General features: G+C 37.7%; 1 protein-coding gene and 1 non-coding gene across 5 annotated transcripts; both read left to right on the forward strand.

The window, feature by feature from the left end:
* Nucleotides 1–567: 567 nt before the first annotated feature.
* On the forward strand, nucleotides 568–18,801 carry ARPP19 (cAMP regulated phosphoprotein 19). Of its 4 annotated transcripts, none has more exons than XM_043471948.1 (4): nucleotides 568–647; nucleotides 894–948; nucleotides 10,409–10,531; nucleotides 14,515–18,801. In XM_043471948.1, exons 2-4 carry the CDS (start codon nucleotides 904–906, stop codon nucleotides 14,683–14,685), a joined length of 339 nt encoding a protein of 112 aa, XP_043327883.1. In that variant the 5' UTR covers nucleotides 568–647; nucleotides 894–903; the 3' UTR covers nucleotides 14,686–18,801. The 4 variants fall into 4 exon arrangements, with proteins under 4 accessions (XP_043327883.1, XP_043327885.1, XP_043327886.1 ...); XM_043471951.1 differs by lacking the exon at nucleotides 568–647 and adding an exon at nucleotides 9,918–9,955 and having other exon boundaries at nucleotides 843–948; XM_043471950.1 differs by lacking the exon at nucleotides 568–647 and having other exon boundaries at nucleotides 664–948.
* Nucleotides 1,891–1,962, forward strand: TRNAC-GCA. The gene has a single exon. It is a non-coding gene; the product is annotated as a tRNA-Cys (tRNA).
* Nucleotides 18,802–20,733: the final 1,932 nt, after the last annotated feature.

Raw genomic sequence — 20,733 nt, forward strand, 5'->3', positions numbered from 1 at the left:
TTTGGCTTGCAAGGAGATCCAACCAGTCCATCCTAAAGGAAATCAGTCCTGAATATTCATTGGAAGGACTGATGCTGAAGCTTAAACTCCAATACTTTGGCCACCTGATGTGAAGAACTGTCTCATTGGAAAAGACCCTGAAACTGGGAAAGACTGAAGGCGGGAGAAGAAGAGGACGACAGAGGACAGAAGAAGAGATGGTTGGATGGCATCACCGACTCAATGGACATGAGTTTGAGTAAACTCTGGGAGTTGGTGATGGACAGGGAGGCCTGGCGCGCTGCAGTCCATGGGGTCGCAAAGAGGCAGAAACGACTAAGCGACTGAAGCGAACTGAGGCAAGGCAGAGTGGGGAAAGACTTGTGAAGCACAGAGCTTTGGGGCGCCCGGAATTCTGTGTGTCCACGGCGCAGAGACGTAGGAGGAACGCGGAACTCAGCGAGTCTGGGGAAGTGGAAATAGGCAGGTTCTTGGATCCAAAGGAACGGACCACAATAGGCAGGCGGGGCGGGGAGAGGCGGTTATACGTTTAAACTACAGTTCCCAGGAAGCATTAGGCAGACGGATGTGAGGTTAGGCGCGAGCCGCGACGTTTGAAGGCAAGAAGGAAGTGCTTGGGCGTCGCAGAGCTGGAGAAGCGGAGGAAGGTAGGCGAGGGCGCGGCGCCGGAGAGACGGCGGGGCGGCGGCGGGCCGCGGTGGTGGCCGCCCGCCGAGCGCGCGCGGGCCTGCGTGTCGTCATAAGGCGGCGGCCATTTTCGGGGGCGGGGGCGGCCCGGGCGGGCGCTCGGGGAGCGGGCGGGAGGCGGGAGGCGGGCGGGCCTGCGACTGCGCGTTGGTCGGGCGGCCTCAGCCACCCGGTAATCGCTTTTCTTCTTGGCCTCTCGTCCGCAGAGGGAGGAGTATGTCTGCAGAAGTCCCCGAGGCAGCCTCCGCGGAGGAGCAGAAAGTGAGTGTGCGCGCGTAGCGGGCCGGGGAGCCGTCGCTGCCGGGAATCCGGCCTGGCGGCGGCCTGGTCCCGCCTGGAGCCGAGGGGCGCGGCAGAAGCCAGCCCGGCGCCGGTGCGGAGCGGGTGTGCCGCCCTCCCTCCCTTGGGCAGGCCCGTCACTCCCTAGTCGGCGGTCCGCAGGAGCTCGGGTAGTTAGCGCTGGCCTGGTGCCGAGTTGAGTGTTCTCCGCGTTTGAAAAGTGCTTTCTAACGCCTCGGTGTCTCGGGGTTTTCCTTAACCACTCATCTTTTCATTAGAGCCTGGAGCCTTGTACGTGGAGCGTAAGGTTTCCCATGGGCTGCTGACCTAGGAACCTTTGTTTTTCCCTCGAGTAACTAACTCTCCAACTACTTGTATTGTCTGCGTGCTCTTCACTTCAAAGGCGGTATCTCCGGTTTGGGCGGTGACTTAGACCTAGGTTGGAATTTCAGATCCAGTCATCGTTGGCCATGTAACCTTGGTCAGTTGCTGAACTCTTCTGGCTTTAGTCTCCTCATCTGTAAAATAATAGTAAGTCCTTGCTTGATACTGTTGTTGTGAGGCTTAAACGCGCTGGGTAACTTAGTGCTTTGGCGCAGCGTGTGCTTAGAAATGTGAGCCAGTGGGATTCGCATATGACTAAAAATTGGGATGTATTTTTTTCTTTTTAACCAATTTAGTTGATCACTTTTTTGTGTGTGGAAACCTGGGGACATTTTGTAAATTCACTTGTAATATCTTGCTGGTGTAGAGAAATGTGCCACGGATCTGTGTGATTCAAATTACGAACATAAAGGCTTTATATTTGTATAGGCTAGTGCTTGCTTCTTCCACCGTAATTATTTAAAGAATCAGAGGGCATTATCATAAATGGGATTTGGTGTAATACTTGGGTTTTGTAAGGACTTCTGCTTAAGGTTGGCTTCCCTAGTGGCTCAGATGGTAGAGCGTCTGTCTGCAATTCAGGAGACCCGGGTTCGATCCCTGGGTTGGGAAGATACCCTGGAGAAGGCAATGGCAGCCCACTCCAGTATTCTTGCCTGGAAAATCCCGTGGACCGCGGAGCCTGGTAGGCTACTGTCCGTGGGGTCGCTAAGAGTCGGACATGACTGAGCCACTTCACTTCTCTTCACTTCTGCTTAAGGTTACAGCCATGCCCCTAATCAGGCTGGAAATTTGATTAGTGTTCTAAACCCATTCCATATGTTCTTTAGCATATTAACTTTTCCTGAATTGAATGGTTTTGTTATTACTTGTAAAGTAACTGGAGAAAAAGACAGCGTAAATAATAGGCCAAGTCACTACATTATTCGAGAATAGTCCAATGAAAACTTTGTTGGGTATTTTTCACACTTTGATAAAAATTGAACTTGAGAAAATAAAGAGAAGTATATATATCATATATATATATAAAGATTGCAATCATTTATCATGGTGTTCATTATTTCTTTAGGATTTACAAACCCAAATAAAATGGTCAAGCCATATCCCTGCTGTCTTGTCTTAAACGCTAAATCAACCCCAGTTTCGACTGCTGATGTACAGTAATGTGCTAGTAATTTTCCTTTATGAGATTTGCTAGTATGTTCTCAAAGCATGGAGTGTTGATTTCTGCATTGTAAATGTTTTCATTTAGGACAGCCTAATATTATGGCTCTTAACAAGATTATGGCTATCCTGAATGTTTTCTTTCTGTGTCTACATTAAAATTTTAATTCAGGTTCTCAGTTTTAGAGCTGTTGTCATTAACGCCAGTGTGAGTTAGTAATATAATGTCCCTTGAATTAAGGTTTGGCTGTAGATGTCAAGTGCCTGTAGCATGGGTCCTGTCCCTAAACAGGAGGAGAATGTGCAGAGTCACTTCTGTGCTCCTGTGGGCCAAATCACCTGTTTCTTCTCTTTGGAAGAATAGTTAGATGACCTAAAAAAAATTAGATTATTGTCTGTGTACCCAATTGACCTTGCAATTAAAGCCAGAGTAAGTCAGCTAAAATATTTTTATAGTTTTATGGTACGTTAGCCTATTGCCTCTGAAAAATTCAAATGAAGAGATGAGCCTGGCATGGAGTCACTATCTAATCTGAATTATTAATTCAGTGTGGCTTTTTTTTTTTGCTGAAATTGAATTTCTAGTATATTGAGAATATGGTAGCAGTTAAAGTGCAGGAGATTTTTGAGTTTGGCAAGTTAACACTGTCCTGGACCATATGATCCTTCAGTTCTCCTTTTGTAAGAGTAGGCTGTGTGGTCTTAGGTACCTCATTTACATTTTAAATTCAGCTCTATTCTTTTTTCATTATCCTGGACTAATGGAGTAGTAAATGAAAGCTCTGACAAAGAAGTACCACAGAGGTGCTTAAATGTAAGATGGCGATTCAGATACCCTAGAATATGCTTATATTGTTCTTTAGATTATCAGTGATGTGAAACCAAAACATATTAGCAGAGACCTCATGGATCCATCAATCATCCACTTTGAGTAACAGTAAGCTGAGACGGGCATGCAGTCTGATCCTGGGGGTAAGAAGGGGCATGTGGAGATTTAAAATACATAATTCTGTAGTGAGCATCTTAAGCTTGGGCCCCTCCTTTATTTATCTTTTCTCCCATGGCCCCTAGCATAGCGCCTGGCATTGCTCTGAAAATGTTGGTTAAATGAATTTTTCTCCACACTTGCCGGTTGAACCCATCGTCAAAGCACTATGCCTATACAGATGGCACTGCTAGTACTGCGGTTAGAAAAAAGAGGCTAGACCATGGTAATATAAAAAACCTTAGCTTAGACCCAGTTAAATCTGAATGAAAGTAGAGGAATGTTTATATATATGTGTGTGTGTGTGTGTGTGTGTGTGTGTGTATAGTGGCTTTTAGGGCTTCCCAGGTGGCTCTAGTGGTAAAGAACCCACCTGCCACTGCAGGAGACCTGAGAGACGAGGGTTCGATCCCTGGGTTGGAAAGATCTACAGGATCAGAGCATGGCAACCCACTCCAGTGTTCTTGCCTGAAGAATCCCATGGACAGAAGAGCCTGGCAGGCTACAGTCCATAGGGTTGCACAGAGTTTGATAGAACTGGAATGACTTAGCATGCACACACACTGTGGCTTTTAATTTTTTAAAAGAAGATCTTAATAGATTCTCTAGAAAACAGTTTCTATTATAATATTCATCAAATTAAGTTAGTAAGATGTCTTGAAAAAGGCTAACTCAGATACTTTTGACAGTTTAAAAGGTATGCTGGGCGATTTTCCTGGCAGTCCAGTGGTTAAGACTGCCCTCTTCCAATGCAGGGGGCATGGGTTTGATCCCTAGTCAGGGAACTAAGATTCTACCTGCCTCGTGGCCAAGAAAAAAAGAATACTGTTAATTTTAAAGAAAACCAGAGAGTTCCCTGGAAGATTAGTGGTTAGGATTCTGAGCTTTAACAGTGGAGGCCCAGGTTCAATCCCTGGTCCAGGACTCATCCTGCGTGTCGAGCAGTGTGGCCAAAATAAAAGGCATGCGTGGTGCTTTTGTGAGTGGTGAAAGAGAAATATTGTTTAAATTATTTCATTATGTCATCAGTAAAGAGTGAATATAAATTGCCTTCCCATTTTCCAAGTTTTTAAAAAAACTGGTTAATATTGGCATTTTCTGAGACTGTTTTTGACAGTACCTTCGGTAAGCAAAAGGCTCAAGATACATTCAGTTAGGAGCACAACCTGCTACTCTGGTTTGTGTACCGCCATTGATTCTTAGCAATCTAGAGGTGAATCTCAAAAAAGTCTTGAAAAGTTCCTTAATTTTTAATTTCTAAAAACCATTTGGAATATATTGTATTTGTTCATTCAGTAGACTTTTATTGGGCATCCATTAAATACCAGGCACTGGGCAAGCAGCAAGGACTTGGTAGAACTACAGAGTTTTTCCATAGAGGTCGATAACAGTATTAGTACCTTCCTGACTGTATACCAAAGGATTTGTTGGCTTTCGTTAATCAGTGCATCAGTGAACATACTATTGAGCAGATAGAGAATTTGTTCAAAGTGGTCAGATTTTTATTTGCTGATGTTGCTGTGTAACTTCTTTGCTCAGGGCCAAAGAGTGGTAATAATCACTCAAACTTGCTGTCAGTTCCATGACAAACTATAAAATAATCCTTAATTATTTGAATATATGTTTGTGTATACATATGTTTGTGTGTGTGTTTCTACCTTATGCCCCTGCTACTTATAGAAAGGATAGCTAAACTATTTCAATGGAATAGTTCACAAAAATGTAAGTGCCTCACATTAGTAAATGTTAGGCCTTGTGCGAGTTGTAGAGTGTATGACAAAGATTATTTGGGGGCATATGTTACTTGTCAAGAGACTAACTATCACTTAAAATATTGTTCTTTAATTTTTGTTTTTTTGTACATCATAAGCATATATCTGTTGCGATATCCTGGATTTCTCTTTCCCTAGTTCATAGGTTAGAGTAGAAGTTTCAAAATTCTAATGATGCTTCTTCCGCCCCTCCGCCCAAAGCTATTATCAGCGTATAGAAACTACTTAGCTAAATGCAGTCACTCATTCTAGCGTCTATTTCTTTAGAGTAGTAAAATTTCTGTGAAGCACAAAGGCTTCCTGGAGAGTAAAGTTTTGAAACCAGATTAGAATTTTTAAGAATACTTTCTTCTTGGTTAAGTTTGTCATTTCCTCTCTTAATTCTTTTTGTTGTATCTGTGTTTTGTATTTCATTAATTTCTGTTTTTTATTTTCTCCTGTTTTCTTTGGGTTCCGTTCTTTGTCTTAACTTCTTAAGTTAGACCTAGCTCATTGAGTTTTAGTTTTCTTTAAGTCCTTAAACACTTGTGTTTTGCAACTTTGGTGTGTATAGAATCTTTATTATCAGTGAGCTCCAAGTATTTGTTCTATTCCTATGATTCCTTTTTAAACCATGAATTATTTAGTAATGTACTTTAGTTTCCAAATGACAGGGAAATAATTGACCTTTTTAAATAATTGACTTTTAACTTCTGAATTGTAGTTGTAGATTGTGGCCTGGATGGAAATGGTTTTGGCCTAATATTTAGTCAGTTTTTCCATTTGTCCTTAAAAAGAATATGTATTTCATAATTGTTGGGTGAAGAATTAAAATCAAGTGCCTTGACTACTTTGTCTTTCTTACCTATCTGTATGAGAAAGAGATGTTGAAATTTCCTATGCTGATAGTCTTGTCATTTGTTCCCTATCATCTGACTGATTTATATATTTTGATGCTTTTTTGAAATTAGAGGCATGAACACTAGATCCTCTGTATCCCTAATAAAGCTTTTTGGTCTTTTTTCTCCTTTCTTGTCCTCCCCTCTTTTTTTTTTCAATTGATTGATTTTCTTCTTCCATTTTACCCCCACTGTTAGTTTGGAAGTTTATACTTTAGTTCTGTTAAGTTTATTCCCCCTGAAATTTTATCAAGCATCCTTAACTGATTGTAAAATCAGTATCATAAATCTTTTTCTAAATGAGACACAAACATGGAATACTTTAAAAACATATATATTTTTACTCTGTCCTTTTTTAGCCTCACATATTAAGATATTAAAATCAGAAAAATGAACCTTTAATTATATTTCAATAAAGCTAGGGAAAATTAGAAAACTGACTCAGTATACATGCATATATACCAGTTTGTTTGCTAGTTCCTTGTTTATCTCAAAAATTTTGAGGGAAATATTTTCATTCTAGCTGGAATAAATGCTCAAGAATTCCTTTGAAGGATGTCTGGAAATGCAATCACACCAAATTTTGTGTCTTTTGTATTTTTAATATGATTGTAAGGATAAATTGCCCCAACTCTTTTCATTTCTGTTAAAGCTTTTTTATTTTAAATCACTGTGAAATGAAGTATTCACATCAGACATCTCCAGACTCCAGATATTGATGGGGTTTTATAGGAATCAAAGTCAGGCATCTGGAGTAGGCCGTCAGGTCACTTCTCGTTACCCCTGTGTATACCCCAGTCACCCACAATCCTGCCAGGATCATCCTGGAGGCAAGGTGACCTTTTTTTTTTTTTTTTTTTTTGGTAATAGTTCTAGCAAAAGTTATACAACAGTTTTATTGCCTTAATTTTACTTGGCAGTTTACCATACATACTTGGTAAAATTGGCAATTTACATACATGCTTCTATACTTTGCATTATCTCCTGTCTTTTATATTATGCAAATACTTTCTAGGAAATGTTTCAATAAATTGCTCATTTTACTTGATTTTTTATCAGTGTCCTCTGGAGAACAGAAATCACTGAGGGTATATCAAACAGAAAGTGATATGGTTAGGGGATTAGGTTACAAGATTAGAGTCGCACAAGAGGGAAAATGATGTTTCCAGAAGTGAGGAATTTAAAAAACTTTTGACCCTGTGAGAGTGAGCACTATTCTGAACCCAGTGTCCTTGAGTCCCCATCTCATGTAGCGGCTACCATAGCCCCTGATGGTGAGCTTAATGCCCTTCTGCAGAACACACAGGAGCTGCCGCTGCCTGCATATGTGTGGCATCACCAGGAAGAAAATGCCTTTTAATCTGATATAGGTGCCACTGACAGACTCTTAAAGGAATTCGGTCTGGGAAATGTGCTTTCAGGCTTCTGTGGTGATTCAGAAGAGTGTTTAGATAAGGGTAAGTGTGGGCTCAGTGTCCATGGATACAGTCCACTGCCAGATGTATTACTAATTCTCCACAAGCAAGTCTGGACCTATGTCAGAACATTGGTGAACATCCAAGCATTTGAACTTGCTTTTTAATAAGCCCTGAAACTGTCTACATCTGCCAAAGGTTTAAGAATGTTTCTGTATGATCCTTTAAAAGTATTGTAGATGTTTTGATAGTATTGACTACATTTTAAAAATGTAGCTTTGGTCACATCTTGCACCTTCTTGGTGTTAAATGTAGCTGAAATTCTGAATCCAGCCACAAAGTTGCAGCTAGCAGACACTTGCCATTGTGCTGTGTGTTGGGAAAGAAAGTTCAAGAATTGCTTTGTTTTTCTAGGACACATTACAGATTTATTGTAAATCTAAATATTTTGAACTGAAGGTGCTATATTGCCCAAAGTATTTTTCAGTAGTAAACTGTTTCAACTTAATTGAGCTGTTTTATTTAATTGGATATTACATGTAAGTATATGCATAAATGTATTCTTATTAAAATAAGGGAATGCCAGATAAAATGGCATATTGCGTACAGCTTTTTTCCCATGTGTATAAAATGGAGAAACCTGAATAAACACTGGAAACTAGGGAAAGTTAAAGAGTATTTCTTAGATACAGAGAACTGATAAAGAAATGGAGAGCTCTCATTTCCCAGGCCCAAGAAAGCTGGATGGTTTTAGTGGAAATGTAGGATTCTGTTAACATCCTTTAATTTGAAGGTACTCGGACTGAAAGGCTATAATCAGGTTGGAGTCCTTTTCAGCCAGTTTCCAAATTTAGCTTCAACCTATCTAAAAAGCCATTGTACAGTGGAACCCTAGAGTAGGTCCCTCCCAAGTCCACTTCTGAATTAACCACTGTGACTACCCTGGGGCCATAATAGCGAAGTGAAGCCTCTGTGGTGACCACTGTTATACTTAATTAATGTCTCCAGCTTATCTGATGATAAGGCAAAAATCCATATAACTAAAATCACCCTTAAAAAATACTGGTAAAGTCAATGATCACATTGAAGACAGCCCCACGTCAATTTTCAGGTCAAGTGATAGTCACTTTTTTGTCTAGTGTTTGAACAGATGGCTGAGCTGGTTCTTCAGCTGATTGCCAGCTGAGGTAGTTGACTCCTTTTGTATGGGCTGAGTTTTGAAACACTGGAATGATAAACAGTGTTGATATGCTCATACCCTGAAAGAGACATACTCTGGGATTGAGACTCTAATGGGAATAGCAGGTTTATATCACACATCGCACACTTGAGCTACCCTTTTTGAATAGAATGACTGGCAGAATCACTGATACTATTTTGAGTCTCTGGCTGGGCACACATACATCAAGTGAATGAATGATGTGACCTCTGTAAAAAGAGTGAAAATCAAAACACATAGATGCATGAAATGGCAGCTTTAAGGGAATAGAACACTTGAAACAGAAGGAAGCATACACATAAAAGAAGCCCCAGAAAAAGGATATAATTGACAGCAGCAGCTATATTCTCAAAATCCTCCAAGACTAAATATGAGAAGAGGTAACAATGCATGAGGAAGTTGTCACAGGTGAAAAAAAAATATTGACAATATATAAAGTTGATTATAAAACATATGAATATACTTTTAAGGAAGATATATGCAAAAATTACATGAAGTTTCTTCGGTTCCTAGATTAATATGATTACTTGCTGCTTTATAAGATGAGTAGGCTTGGCATATTTATGGATAGCATTTCTGCTTTTTGACTTCATAAATAGCCTGGAAGAATCAAGATGTACAGAGGTGTGTAATTTTGCTGAGCTGGTGTGCAGAAATGAGTCCATTAGCTAGAAAGTGTGCCTTGCCGTTGCCCAACCTCCACTATCTAGGCAGCGCTATTTTTGTTCATTCTTTCTTCTGCACTACTTGCCATGAAGTGGTAAACACTGCTTTCCTGTAAAATACCATTTCAGGGGATTGCCCCAACAGTCCAGTGGTTAAGACTTCATGCTTCCACTACAGGGGTCCAGGGTTCTATCCCTGTTGGGGAACTAAGATCCCACATGCTGTGTGGCATGGCCAAAAACAAAAACAGATGTATCATTCTTGGGAAGAAAGAAAGCTATACCTGGACTAATGTTAAAAGTGAATGGTCTTTAAAATATTGATAGTCCTTGATCAGAAAACATATTTTCAGTACTTTAAAGAATAGGATCTTTGGCATGAACAGTGTTTGCCATTAAATATGGGGAGAGATTAGGCAATAGAAGCTAAAGATTTACAGATGGTATTTCTCTCCTTTAAAAATAACAGGGTCTTATGCATTGAGTTATTCAAGGAAAATGTATCAGGTAAGTAAACTGCTGTTAATTTCTATTAAAGACTCAGAGCTTCCAATTAAACATGATTTTAAATAAAAAGGAGGTCAAAAAGATTTTTTTTATTTTAACATTATTAAGGTAGTTCTCTAAATATGGGCAGAGAGCTGCCGCATTCCATAGAAGGTGAATAACTATAAATGTATTATACATGACCGGAAAGTAATGGCAAGCAAGACTTCAGAGCTGAGCTATCTTGGTATTTTTATCCAGTGTGTGGGGTGCATCACAGCTATAATAGAACTATCACATGGATCATTTGAAAAACAAGGCAGATTTTTAAAGCCTCTGTGCTTGGTTTCTTAGTCAGATACTGCATTATTTGGCATTTGACAACAAAAGTCAGAATTCAGATATTTAAAAGGTGGAATTATCTAAAATAACTGAATTGTAATACAGAAGTAATTTATTTAAAATTTATTTCAGGAAATGGAAGATAAAGTGACTAGCCCAGAGAAAGCTGAAGAAGCAAAATTAAAAGCAAGGTATCCTCATCTGGGACAAAAGCCTGGAGGTTCCGATTTTTTAAGGAAACGATTGCAGAAAGGGGTAAGTTCTCATACGTAAATCTTCAACTGTTTATGCCCTGTGAACTGTGAAAGAGGCTGTGAAATGGGTGTCTGTGTTTATACCTCTGTACCTTACTACCAGATGTGTGTGTGTCCACTTACATGTTGGCTCTAGTTATATGTGGATTATTTTCTCAAATCTAATTGCAAGAGAATATTATTCCGGCTTTATTGAGTTATAATTGACAGGTAACATTATGTAAGTTAAAGGTGTAGTCTGATAATTTGATACATGTACATACCATGAAATACTTAACATAGTGAGGTTAACTAACACATCTTTCACCTCACATAATTAGCATTTTCTTCTTGTTATGGTGAGAACATTAAAGGTCTACTCTCAAGTATATAATCCAGTATTGTTAACTGGAGTTACCATGTTGTCCATTTTTTAGATCCCTGGAACTTATTCATCTTATAATTAAAAGTTTGTACCCATTAACAATTATTTCCCCATTTCCCCTACCATTCATCCCCTGGCAACCACTGTTCTACTCTGTTTTCTGTGAGTTTGATGATTTTAGTTCTACATATAAGTGATACCACCTACTAATTGTCTTTCTACGAAAAGAAAATTTTAAAAGTGGCAAAATAGAGAGTGGCATTTTTATATAGCATGAAAGAATGCCATTCACAGCTTTGAAAAATAAGATGACAAGGAAGAATTATAGCAATTTAAAAATAAAATCCTTGTTCTGTGAAAAGTAATTGATGGGAAAATCATTACAAAAATGATAGTATTTGTAACACATAAAATGGCTTTTCAAATATACAAGAAAAACATTAAGGTGCCCTAGATAAAGGATTTTAACAGGAAGTATTGTTGTTAAAACACAGAAAAAATATTTATACAGGATAAAAATCAATGAAATGTAAATCAGAACAATTATTTCTTTGTATTAGTAGCTTTGTAATTAAAAGCAACATCACTGTTCAACAGCAGAGATATATAAGTAAATTATGATAAGTCAACAAAATAGGACATTATGTGGCGTTTTAAAAAACATAATTATAAAGACCATAATATAGGGATTAATAGAAAAAAGCAGAATGGGAGACATGTTCTACATTCTATGTAAAATGTATTTGTACCAAGTCTCATTTTGAAATGATACCACCAGATGTGGTTTTAATATGAATTATATAATAATCTTTGATTGTTAAATTACTATTTGAATTTGGGGTTTAACTGATAATTGATGTTTAGGAAGCTTTATTTTCTTTTGCTGATCTTCAGCACAGCTTATACCAGCAAGCTTTCTTCCAACATTCAGGTTGTTGTCTTTGTCATTTTTCTCTAGCTTCAACTATTTATGACTTTTAAGTATTTTCAAGTTAGAATTTATATACATTGTATCTTGGAGTTGGTGTTATAGATGTAAATAGTTGTCAGTAAGAAAATGCCACTTAAATCAAGAAATAATTATGTAAAATTTGAGAAGGGAGCTCTTGAAAAATTTTGTATTTTATCAAAATGTCAGTGAATAAGTACTTTTAGAGAAGTCAAATCTTACATTCAACTATATCATTTCTTACTATGTTATAAGATTTTTATTTTTCAAAAAATATCTGGTCAGATGGTTTCAGTTTTCTTCTGTTGTATTAGCAAAATTGTAGATTGTCTTAGTATCTTTAACCAGTTTCTCACTCATTTGAGAAGGTCAGTTGCATATCATTTATATTAAGTTTCTTTCTGTTTTACATACTCAGTGTTACTCAGATACCTATTTTTAGGCTTTAAACAATATGAGATGTGAGGGATATCAAGCAGCAGTCTGTCCCATGTTTTTTATGTTTGTGGAGTTTGTGAGGTTCCCAAAAAACTGAGGATCCTGTTTTAAAAAACCTGACCTTAAAATTAAATGCTGTCACGTAGGTGCTATATAAACCATATAAATATGGTTTCAAGTTTGGCCCTTAAATTGGGAGTGGGAGAAGGCTCTTTAAAAGTAAGATGATACAGAATATGTTGATTTTTTTTTTCCCACTTAAAAGCAAAATTTAAAAATTGTTAAAGACATGTGATGTTGCCATCTTGAACTGTTTCTTTTCCCGTATGAGGAACTTTGATTGATTTTAGTTTTTCTCTAGCCATACTACATAAATTTAATTCCTTTATCTCAAGCAAACTAGCCTAATCAGTTAAGTGAGAGCCCCTTATGATGAATCTTTGGTGACTATAGAATAGCTATTATTAGAAACTGACTTTACTACATTGGAGGAAATCTGCCTAAAATTTGCACTGTGTGTTAGATTTCTCATTTTGTGCTTTTGACTCTTAAAAACTTTGGCAGGCTGCTTTCTCTTAGAGGCTACTAAACTTAAGAAGTAGCTCACTAATGTAATAAATAGTACATCGGAAATTCTGGGATTCTTTTTATTTTCACTGCATTCATTTGATTATATTTTAATCTTTATTGGAGTGTTGTTGATTTATAATGCTGTGTTTCATGTGTACAGCAAAGTGGATTACACATATGCCTGTATCCACTCTTCTGTCTTTTTCTTAGATTTTTTCCCATTTAGGCCATTACAGAGTATTGAGTAGAGTCCCCTGTGCTGTACAGGAGGTTCTTGTTCATTAGTTACCTATTCTCTAGTAACGTGTATACTGCTGTCAGTCCCAATCTCACAGTGTATCCCTCCCCCCACACTACACTCATTTTAAAACATGCAGAAATGAAGCTGCAGCAGATCTTCCTGGTCCCAGTTTCCTACTCTTCGTCTCTTGGCCTAACGTTAGGTGCTTATAAAAGAATAGTCCGTGGAGGAAGGCAGCTGATGAGACCTTTTTTTAGGCCACTGAACAACCTTAAACTAAGCTGTGATTTCCTGTTTCCTCCATTTACCACTTGAGTTATCTCTGAAATCTCAAAAAGAGTGTTTATATTTTCCCCCCTTCACCCTTTGTCCAGGTCCTCATCTCATATCTGGATTATTCTTCTTGCCTATGCTATGGGCTCTGAGTAACCACAGCATCTTGTGTATTTAAGACAGTATAATAGTGGATTTAGGTGGCTGGTGTCCATTTTTGTATCTCTTTTCATGATTCACATAGTGCCTTGTGTAGTATAGCAGGCGTTCAGTAAAGGCAAGCTAAACATGTTAGGTGAAAAATTGGAACCCAGCAAATTCACCTGTTTTTACTTTGGAACAGACCAGTTTATGTAGGTTATCTATATTAAGGTTGATCTTTAGCTCCAGTATTTCTGTTTCAGTGATAAAAGGGTATGGTGTTTACCTATTCATCTCTCCAACTAAAAAGAGTGATTGTTGTACTTAGTGGCTTAGGTGAAAAATGGTGGTATAGAATAAGGTTGTGTATTTTAAGTGATAATTTCTATTGAGTTTATTTCTTCTATTACCCTAGCATTTATATTTGAACCTTAAATTTTATTTTAGTGAACTGCTTTAATTCAAATAAATGGGTTAAAGCCTTACAGAAAAGTTCATCTGAATTGACAGAGTACCAGCATCTGTGAATGGTTTTCATAATTGTAAGCTTGATTGAAGGTGGGTGGCACATCCCAATACAAGTTGGTGAGTTGTATGTGTGTGTTTTTACCCGAAATCATTTAAACAAGAATTTCACATTTGTAAACACATTTGTAAACAAGAGTTTACATTAGTAAATGAAAGGCTTGCCTCCCACTCTTAAGTCCAGGGCTCTTCACTCCCAGATAGATTGATTTGGAGGTTGATGTTAATCTTGAGGGTTCCATACTGGAACTAGAATGATGTAAGTAAGCCTGAAGAAGGTGTTCTTGCCTGACTTCTCACTTATTGACTTGTGATAGAATTCACTGTAGAGACAGCTATTTCATGTAATTGATGTTGGCTTTTTTCTAAACTTTAGGCTTATTTTATATTGACAGTATAGAGTCATGTTTATATCGTAAAGGAGCGTAATTGCATAAAAACTTTTTAAACTTTAGTCTGAATTCTTCTTTTTTTCCCTTGTAGCAAAAATATTTTGATTCTGGGGATTACAACATGGCTAAAGCAAAAATGAAGAACAAGCAACTTCCTACTGCAACCCCGGATAAGACAGAGGTCACTGGTGACCACATTCCCACTCCACAGGACCTTCCTCAACGGAAACCATCTCTTGTTGCTAGCAAACTGGCTGGCTGATTAAAAAGAGCTGAACTGCATGGATCTTCTAATTCCCATGATTTCTCCTTAATATGTTACTCCTCTGCTTTTTATTTCCTTTTACTCCCTATGTCATTTGAGAGTGATGGCTTTGCAGATAGAGGTAGTGTGTGCTGCTATTGTAAGGGAATATACATGTGTAGAGTTTTGATTAGTTTAACAGTGCACTGATGAAAAGAACATGTTAGAGCAACATAAAGTAATCTACTTGAAAATAATTGTATATATTACCTAACTCCTAGTGTAGGGCTGGATCCAACAAGTAACAAACAAGTTTTGCAGTTTTAATGTTGGCTTTCTTTAATTCATCTTAATTATAGCTTTGTATGTTACTCTTATTTAATATAACCTCTACTGTTGATTTCTTCTGGATTTTCCTTTTGGGTTTTGTAAAACAGAAGTTTAAGACCACAAGTTAGAAGAAAGGTCACATATTTCAAACACAAATAAATGGGGCTCCAAAAGATTTGTATCCTGTGCTTGAACTTGAATGGCCTTAAATCTGTTTCAGCTTTAACAATAGAATTTTACTCGGGCAATATTTGCCCATTCCGGTGTAACTTACGTGACTCTATTGCTTAACAGCTGCTGTTGAAGCTAGTATTCTTATTCAGTTCTATAGTGTTCAGAATACCTTCTGTCATTGAAGATGTGAATGAAGTGTGCATGTGCATCGACTGTTGAATTCACTTTTGTGCCATTTTTGTAAATACAATAGTTTTGCACAACCTCTCACAACTGTCTGTATTACTTTCACATATTGAAGAGTAGATAATGTGCCAACCAGAAGCACAAGAGTTCCTACAAAAAAAACTGTATGTCATTAGAGCTTTTGTATAGTAAGAATAGTTTATAGTCTTGGGGTTATAGAATACCAAACTGAAATCTTTGCTCAGACTGCCATAGACTTAAGCTTTTTCATTTGTTAGTAGTACCCATGACATTCAGTGGCCTTGTGCAAATATGATATGTTGCTTAGGCATATCTTTTGTCCTATGCAGAACGTTTCATTTTGACTTTTATGAAAATTACTATTCATATAATTATATATAAAACTTTTTTAATGTAGAAACTTTTTACTTCCACAGTCAATTTGGGGGACACTAGAATAAAATACTTTGCCTCTTGTGGCCCCTCGGTGGTTTTTTTTTTTTTTTGCTTCTTTGACTCAAATTGTGTTGGGCTGTGCGATTCAGCCTGTTCAGAAACATAAGTGTCTGTATCTTCACTCTTGAAATTTGCTTTGCTGAATGCTGTATTTTCTAACCCAATAATGACATTTTCCTTATAATTTCTCAGTTGTTAATTAACCACTCTTAATCCTGTGTTATTACTAACTTACAATTGTTTAAATAAAAGGAAATTTTTAATAAAACAAGTATTCGAGAAGATTGGCCCAGGAATCTAGTCAGGATGAGCTGAATTTTAAGTAATAATAATAAGCTAAGTGAATTAGACTTGTGACAATTAGAGCAATTTACATGATAGGTGGAACAGATAGTACATATTTAGATATTTTGCTTCTATAGATGTCATTTTAATAAAATGTAAATTTTATTGTATGTGTGGTTTGTCTAGTTAGTAAGAACTTTAATTAACAGACTGCTGGGACAAATCTACTGGTCTTTTAAGAGCTCTTCCCATAAGTTGTGATGCTGTAGCATGATGCAGAGGATCTGTAGCCTGAGATGATAGTGCTTTTTTCTTCTTTGACTTGTGCGGGGCCGCCACCTCTTTTGAATCCAGGCATCTTTTCTGGATCTTGGCTTCATTAGATACTTGCTTTCCTTTGACCCCAAATCACCATAGATGGTGCATTGAGCATAGCACCTGCACCTAAAGGCTGCCTGGCACTCTTGAGGAAAGCTTGCTGATTATCTTCCTGCTCCATCCACCCCAAAAGAAGAGAACAACAAAATCAATAATGTGCTAATTTGTTACTAAAAGGATTGGTGGTTTTAGTTACTAAGTTGTGTCCAACTCTTGCAACCCCATGGACCATAGCCTGTCAGCCTCCTCTGTCCATAGGATTTTCCAGGCAAGAGTACTGGAGTGGGTTGCCATTTCCTTCTTCAATTATAAGGATTAGTTATACATAAATAGATTTGTAATGAGAGTAAGTAAGTTATTCAAAAGCATGTATAATCACTATAGGATTGATTTAAGAATTACAAAATACCCAAAGTAGAATTTCTGTAGTATCTAGTGCGGTTTGGGTTTTGTTTTTAATGACTATTTGCAAGCTGTCACTGTTAAATTCACACACATCAGATTAATCTGAAAAACCATGTTATTCTTGGTTATGGTAGGACTCCTGCTATGGTTTGCAATAAGTGATGTAATCTCTGCCTGAGTTTTAGTTTGTAAAATAAATACTAATATTAACCTACCTCAAAACTTGTTGAGGATCTGTGAAATACTGAGTAAGTGCCCAAAATAAAATATTGTTGTCTTTTTATTAAAAGTAAATTTCCTCATTAAACCAGCCTGCCTTCTGTAAAGTCACAATGATTGAAATCTCAGGATTTTCCATCAGAAGAGACCGGTCATGTAGGACTTGTAGGTTTAAGTAATTGCTTAGTCTCCATTATTGGTGCTTGGGATAGAGGTTATACATTTTTGTATTTCTGTTTTGCTTCTTAGCTCAGTTTATTGAAGGTATAGTTGCAGGCTGTTTCACCATTGCTTGAGTGAAGATTTTTGACTAAGATGGGCTTCATCAAACATTTCTATGGTTTCAGAATTGTGGTGTGAGAAATGGCCAATTTAAATAATTGTCCTTATTGTAAATGTATGTTGGCATAAACAAGTTGGAGATAAATACTTCATAAAAACCAGCTAAAATAAATTTTCTGTTTCATGTCCAGTAGCTCCTATTTGATAGTACAGTTCTTAGAAACATTTCATTTTTAAAGACTATATCTGAGTAAAACAATTGTAGTTATTGGCATGTTGGGATAGTAAGAATTGTTGGATTGTTTTGATTAACTGGAGGGAGCATGTTTGCAGTCTCTTTACAAGTTACTCAATATTCTTATGCTGCTCACCTAAAAAAAAAAAAAGCTTTAACTGTTCATCAAGGCCTGTATTTGTTCTTACTTCACTTGGAATTTGTTCCTTGTTTTATTTGATGTAACAGAACTATACCTCTAAATGTTTATTGATACTTTTTACTAAATCAGACAGGTATTCTTTCTCAGTCCAAATTAGTGAAGTCTCATCAACACTGAAATGTGAGCTCTACTTGAACTGTGCCCCACACTCTCTCTTTGGTGATTCAGGGGCAGGTATCCTGTAGGAAGGGCATATCTGAGTGGCAACAAAGTTTCTCTGGTGGCCTTTTCACATTTCCCCAACATTCAGACACATTTCTTCCATTTTCCACCTCATTTTCCTTCAGCTCTCCCCCGTTCCCATCCCTGCCTATTTCTTAAGCCCCCTGATGGCATTCAGTAAATGATATTTAGGTTTGATGAATTAGCAGTCCTTTGATATCCTCCCCAATATACTGCAACTATAGACCCATTTTAAATTTTCTAAAACACTATCCTCATCTGAAAGTGACAGCTTTGAGCCACTGTCCTAATTCTGCAATTCAGCATGCACTGCCAGCCTTCCCCCATGTCCCTTCTCCCCCACCGTATCCCTTCTCCCCCTGACACACCACACCACACCTTGTAAAATTGGGATCAAAGAAGTTTCATTCTGGAATTGATAATCTAAGGATAAAAATGCTGATTTTAATAACTGTTTCACTAGTTCCTGCCTTTTAAAGTAGGTAGGCCTATGGGTTTTATTCTGGAAATCACTGATGGGTCACACCATTAATTATGTTTGTATTATGTTATTTATCAACTAAACAGCATTTGAAAGAAAAATCCAATTCCTTTAATATGCCTTCAGATCTGTTACAGCATCTCGTATTTGTGATGCAATAGGACACTTGCCTGTATTAAAAGGGCCAAAAGTAAATGCCTTTTTTTGTTGAACATGTCTATAAGAGTTGGCAGTTAATGCTGAAATTTGTCAAGTAGCCCTTCCAAAATTAAACTTGTAAAATACACGAAAAATAAATATCTACCTAGTATCTATTGATTTTATTTGCTGTTTTTGTCTCATTTAAGTGTTGCATTGTTTTTTGGTATATTTTCTGAAGTTGATCCCTTTAGATTTCAGCTACTGTAATATACAGAAAGAATTTGACTATTATAGTCTTAAATTTTGTTTTGGTTTAAATAACATTTGTTTATGAGTTCCTGGCAGTCTAATTTATATTGGTAGAGACTTTGTAATTAAGGTTAACATGAAATATTTGCAGATTGAGTCTTTTCTACCTCATATATAAAACACTCGAGTACAGTACTGTCAGGAAGGTTTAGGAGACAACCCAAGAAATTGTATGTACATACACTTGACCGCCAACTCTGGGAGTGGTTGAAAATTTGTGTGTAACTTTATACTCTGCCCCCCTTATCTGCGTTATACATCCACGGATTCAACCAACCTCGCGTGTATAGTATTGTAGTACATATTTAGTGAAAAATTCCACCTAGAACTGGTCCTGTGCAACTCAAACCCATGTTGTTTTAAGAGTCAGCTGTTTTTTTTTATATGTGTGTGTGTTAGCCGCTCAGTCGTGTCCGACTCTGCGACCCCATGGACTGAAGCCCACCAGGCTCTTGTCCGTGGGATTCTCCAGGCAAGGATACTGGAGTGGGTTACCATTTCCTTCTCCAAAATTTAATACAAGGTAGAAGTATTAACATTCCTTAAGAGAAGTAGAAATAACATTCCAGGAAGTCTAGAGGAATACATTATTCGTTCTAGGGGATAAATGGGATGGGTGGTAATCGGGAATTTTAGAGGCAGTTTTGAGAGAGAGGTTGCTGTAGTCATTGGTGGAGGAAAAGGGCAGAAGGAGAGCATTTTAAGTAAAGGAGCTGTTATTCTCGAATAGGTAAGGAGCTAGGAAAATGTGGCTCTGTATAAGGGAGTTTGGTTGCAGATCATGGCGTGTGAAGGTAACTTGATTTTTCTCTGTAGCATTATCCTTCTTTCCAGCCTTCAACTCAGTAAATGACACCTCTGTGCACTTGCCCAACTGGAGTACTCAAATCAACTTTGGAAGTTACCCTTCATTCCTCAGAGACTGTTAGCAACATCTACCAAGATACACATTGAATTTGTTGATTCCTCTTCACTGCTGGCACCATGCGCCAGGATTTCTTATCTGGACAAATGCTATAACTCCTACCATGTCACTTTCCACTCCTCCCTTGTGCGTGCTGCATCCTGCACGTTCCCCCTGCCCCATCTCACTTTCAGTCTTAAATCATATATCCAAGATATTGCCTGTGTTGAATTTGGGTTTCTTTTCCATTAAACACAGCACTGGTTCATGGTTTGGCTAGCTCTTTTTCATTCTCATCTCAACTCAAATTTAACTTCCTTGGAGGAAGTCTTAATTTATTATTGTCTCCCTAGCAGCTAGAAACAGCTTACACATACTCAGATGCTTGTTGAACGGATAAAGTGAATTGGAATATTTATTGGAAATTAAATGAGAGACCAGGTTAAGGATGTGGATGCAGAGAGATTATGCTTGATTCTCCATCTTGGTCATGTCTAGCATTTCCTTCCTTGCAGTAGACCTTTATGCCATAAAGTGGTTTTGTTGTTTGAACTCATAACTTTTTAGAAAATATTTTTTTCATTTGCAATGAATGCAGCAAGTGCCTTCAGTGGGATGTCAATTGCTGGTGTCAGAATGAAAGAACCAAAACCTGGTTCTAAATTAATAATTAGATTTCTTTTCCTGCTCCTCCTAGCTTTTTTTTTTAAAAGGTAAAACTATACTCGTAGTGATTTTACAGTCAAGTAGTATAGGAGTACATGGTGCAAAGCTAGGAATCACAAAATATGCCTCTACCACCAAGCTGAGCTCCCTAGAGGGAGAATTACTGGGGATATTCAAGCTGTTTCATGTTTCTTCTGGTAGTTGCCTCCACGGCTCTCAATCGTAGTTTA

Source organism: Cervus canadensis, chromosome 6, assembly GCF_019320065.1.
Source record: "Cervus canadensis isolate Bull #8, Minnesota chromosome 6, ASM1932006v1, whole genome shotgun sequence".
NCBI classification, from domain to species: Eukaryota; Metazoa; Chordata; class Mammalia; order Artiodactyla; family Cervidae; genus Cervus; species Cervus canadensis.

Excerpts from the sequence above, each read along its gene's own strand:
- ARPP19 (XM_043471948.1), top strand. The coding sequence starts at position 904 with ATGTCTGCAGAAGTCCCCGAGGCAGCCTCCGCGGAGGAGCAGAAA. Across the intron at positions 949-10,408 it reads CCTCCGCGGAGGAGCAGAAA|GAAATGGAAGATAAAGTGAC; the intron begins GTGAGTGTGCGC and ends AATTTATTTCAG. Across the intron at positions 10,532-14,514 it reads GGAAACGATTGCAGAAAGGG|CAAAAATATTTTGATTCTGG; the intron begins GTAAGTTCTCAT and ends TTTCCCTTGTAG.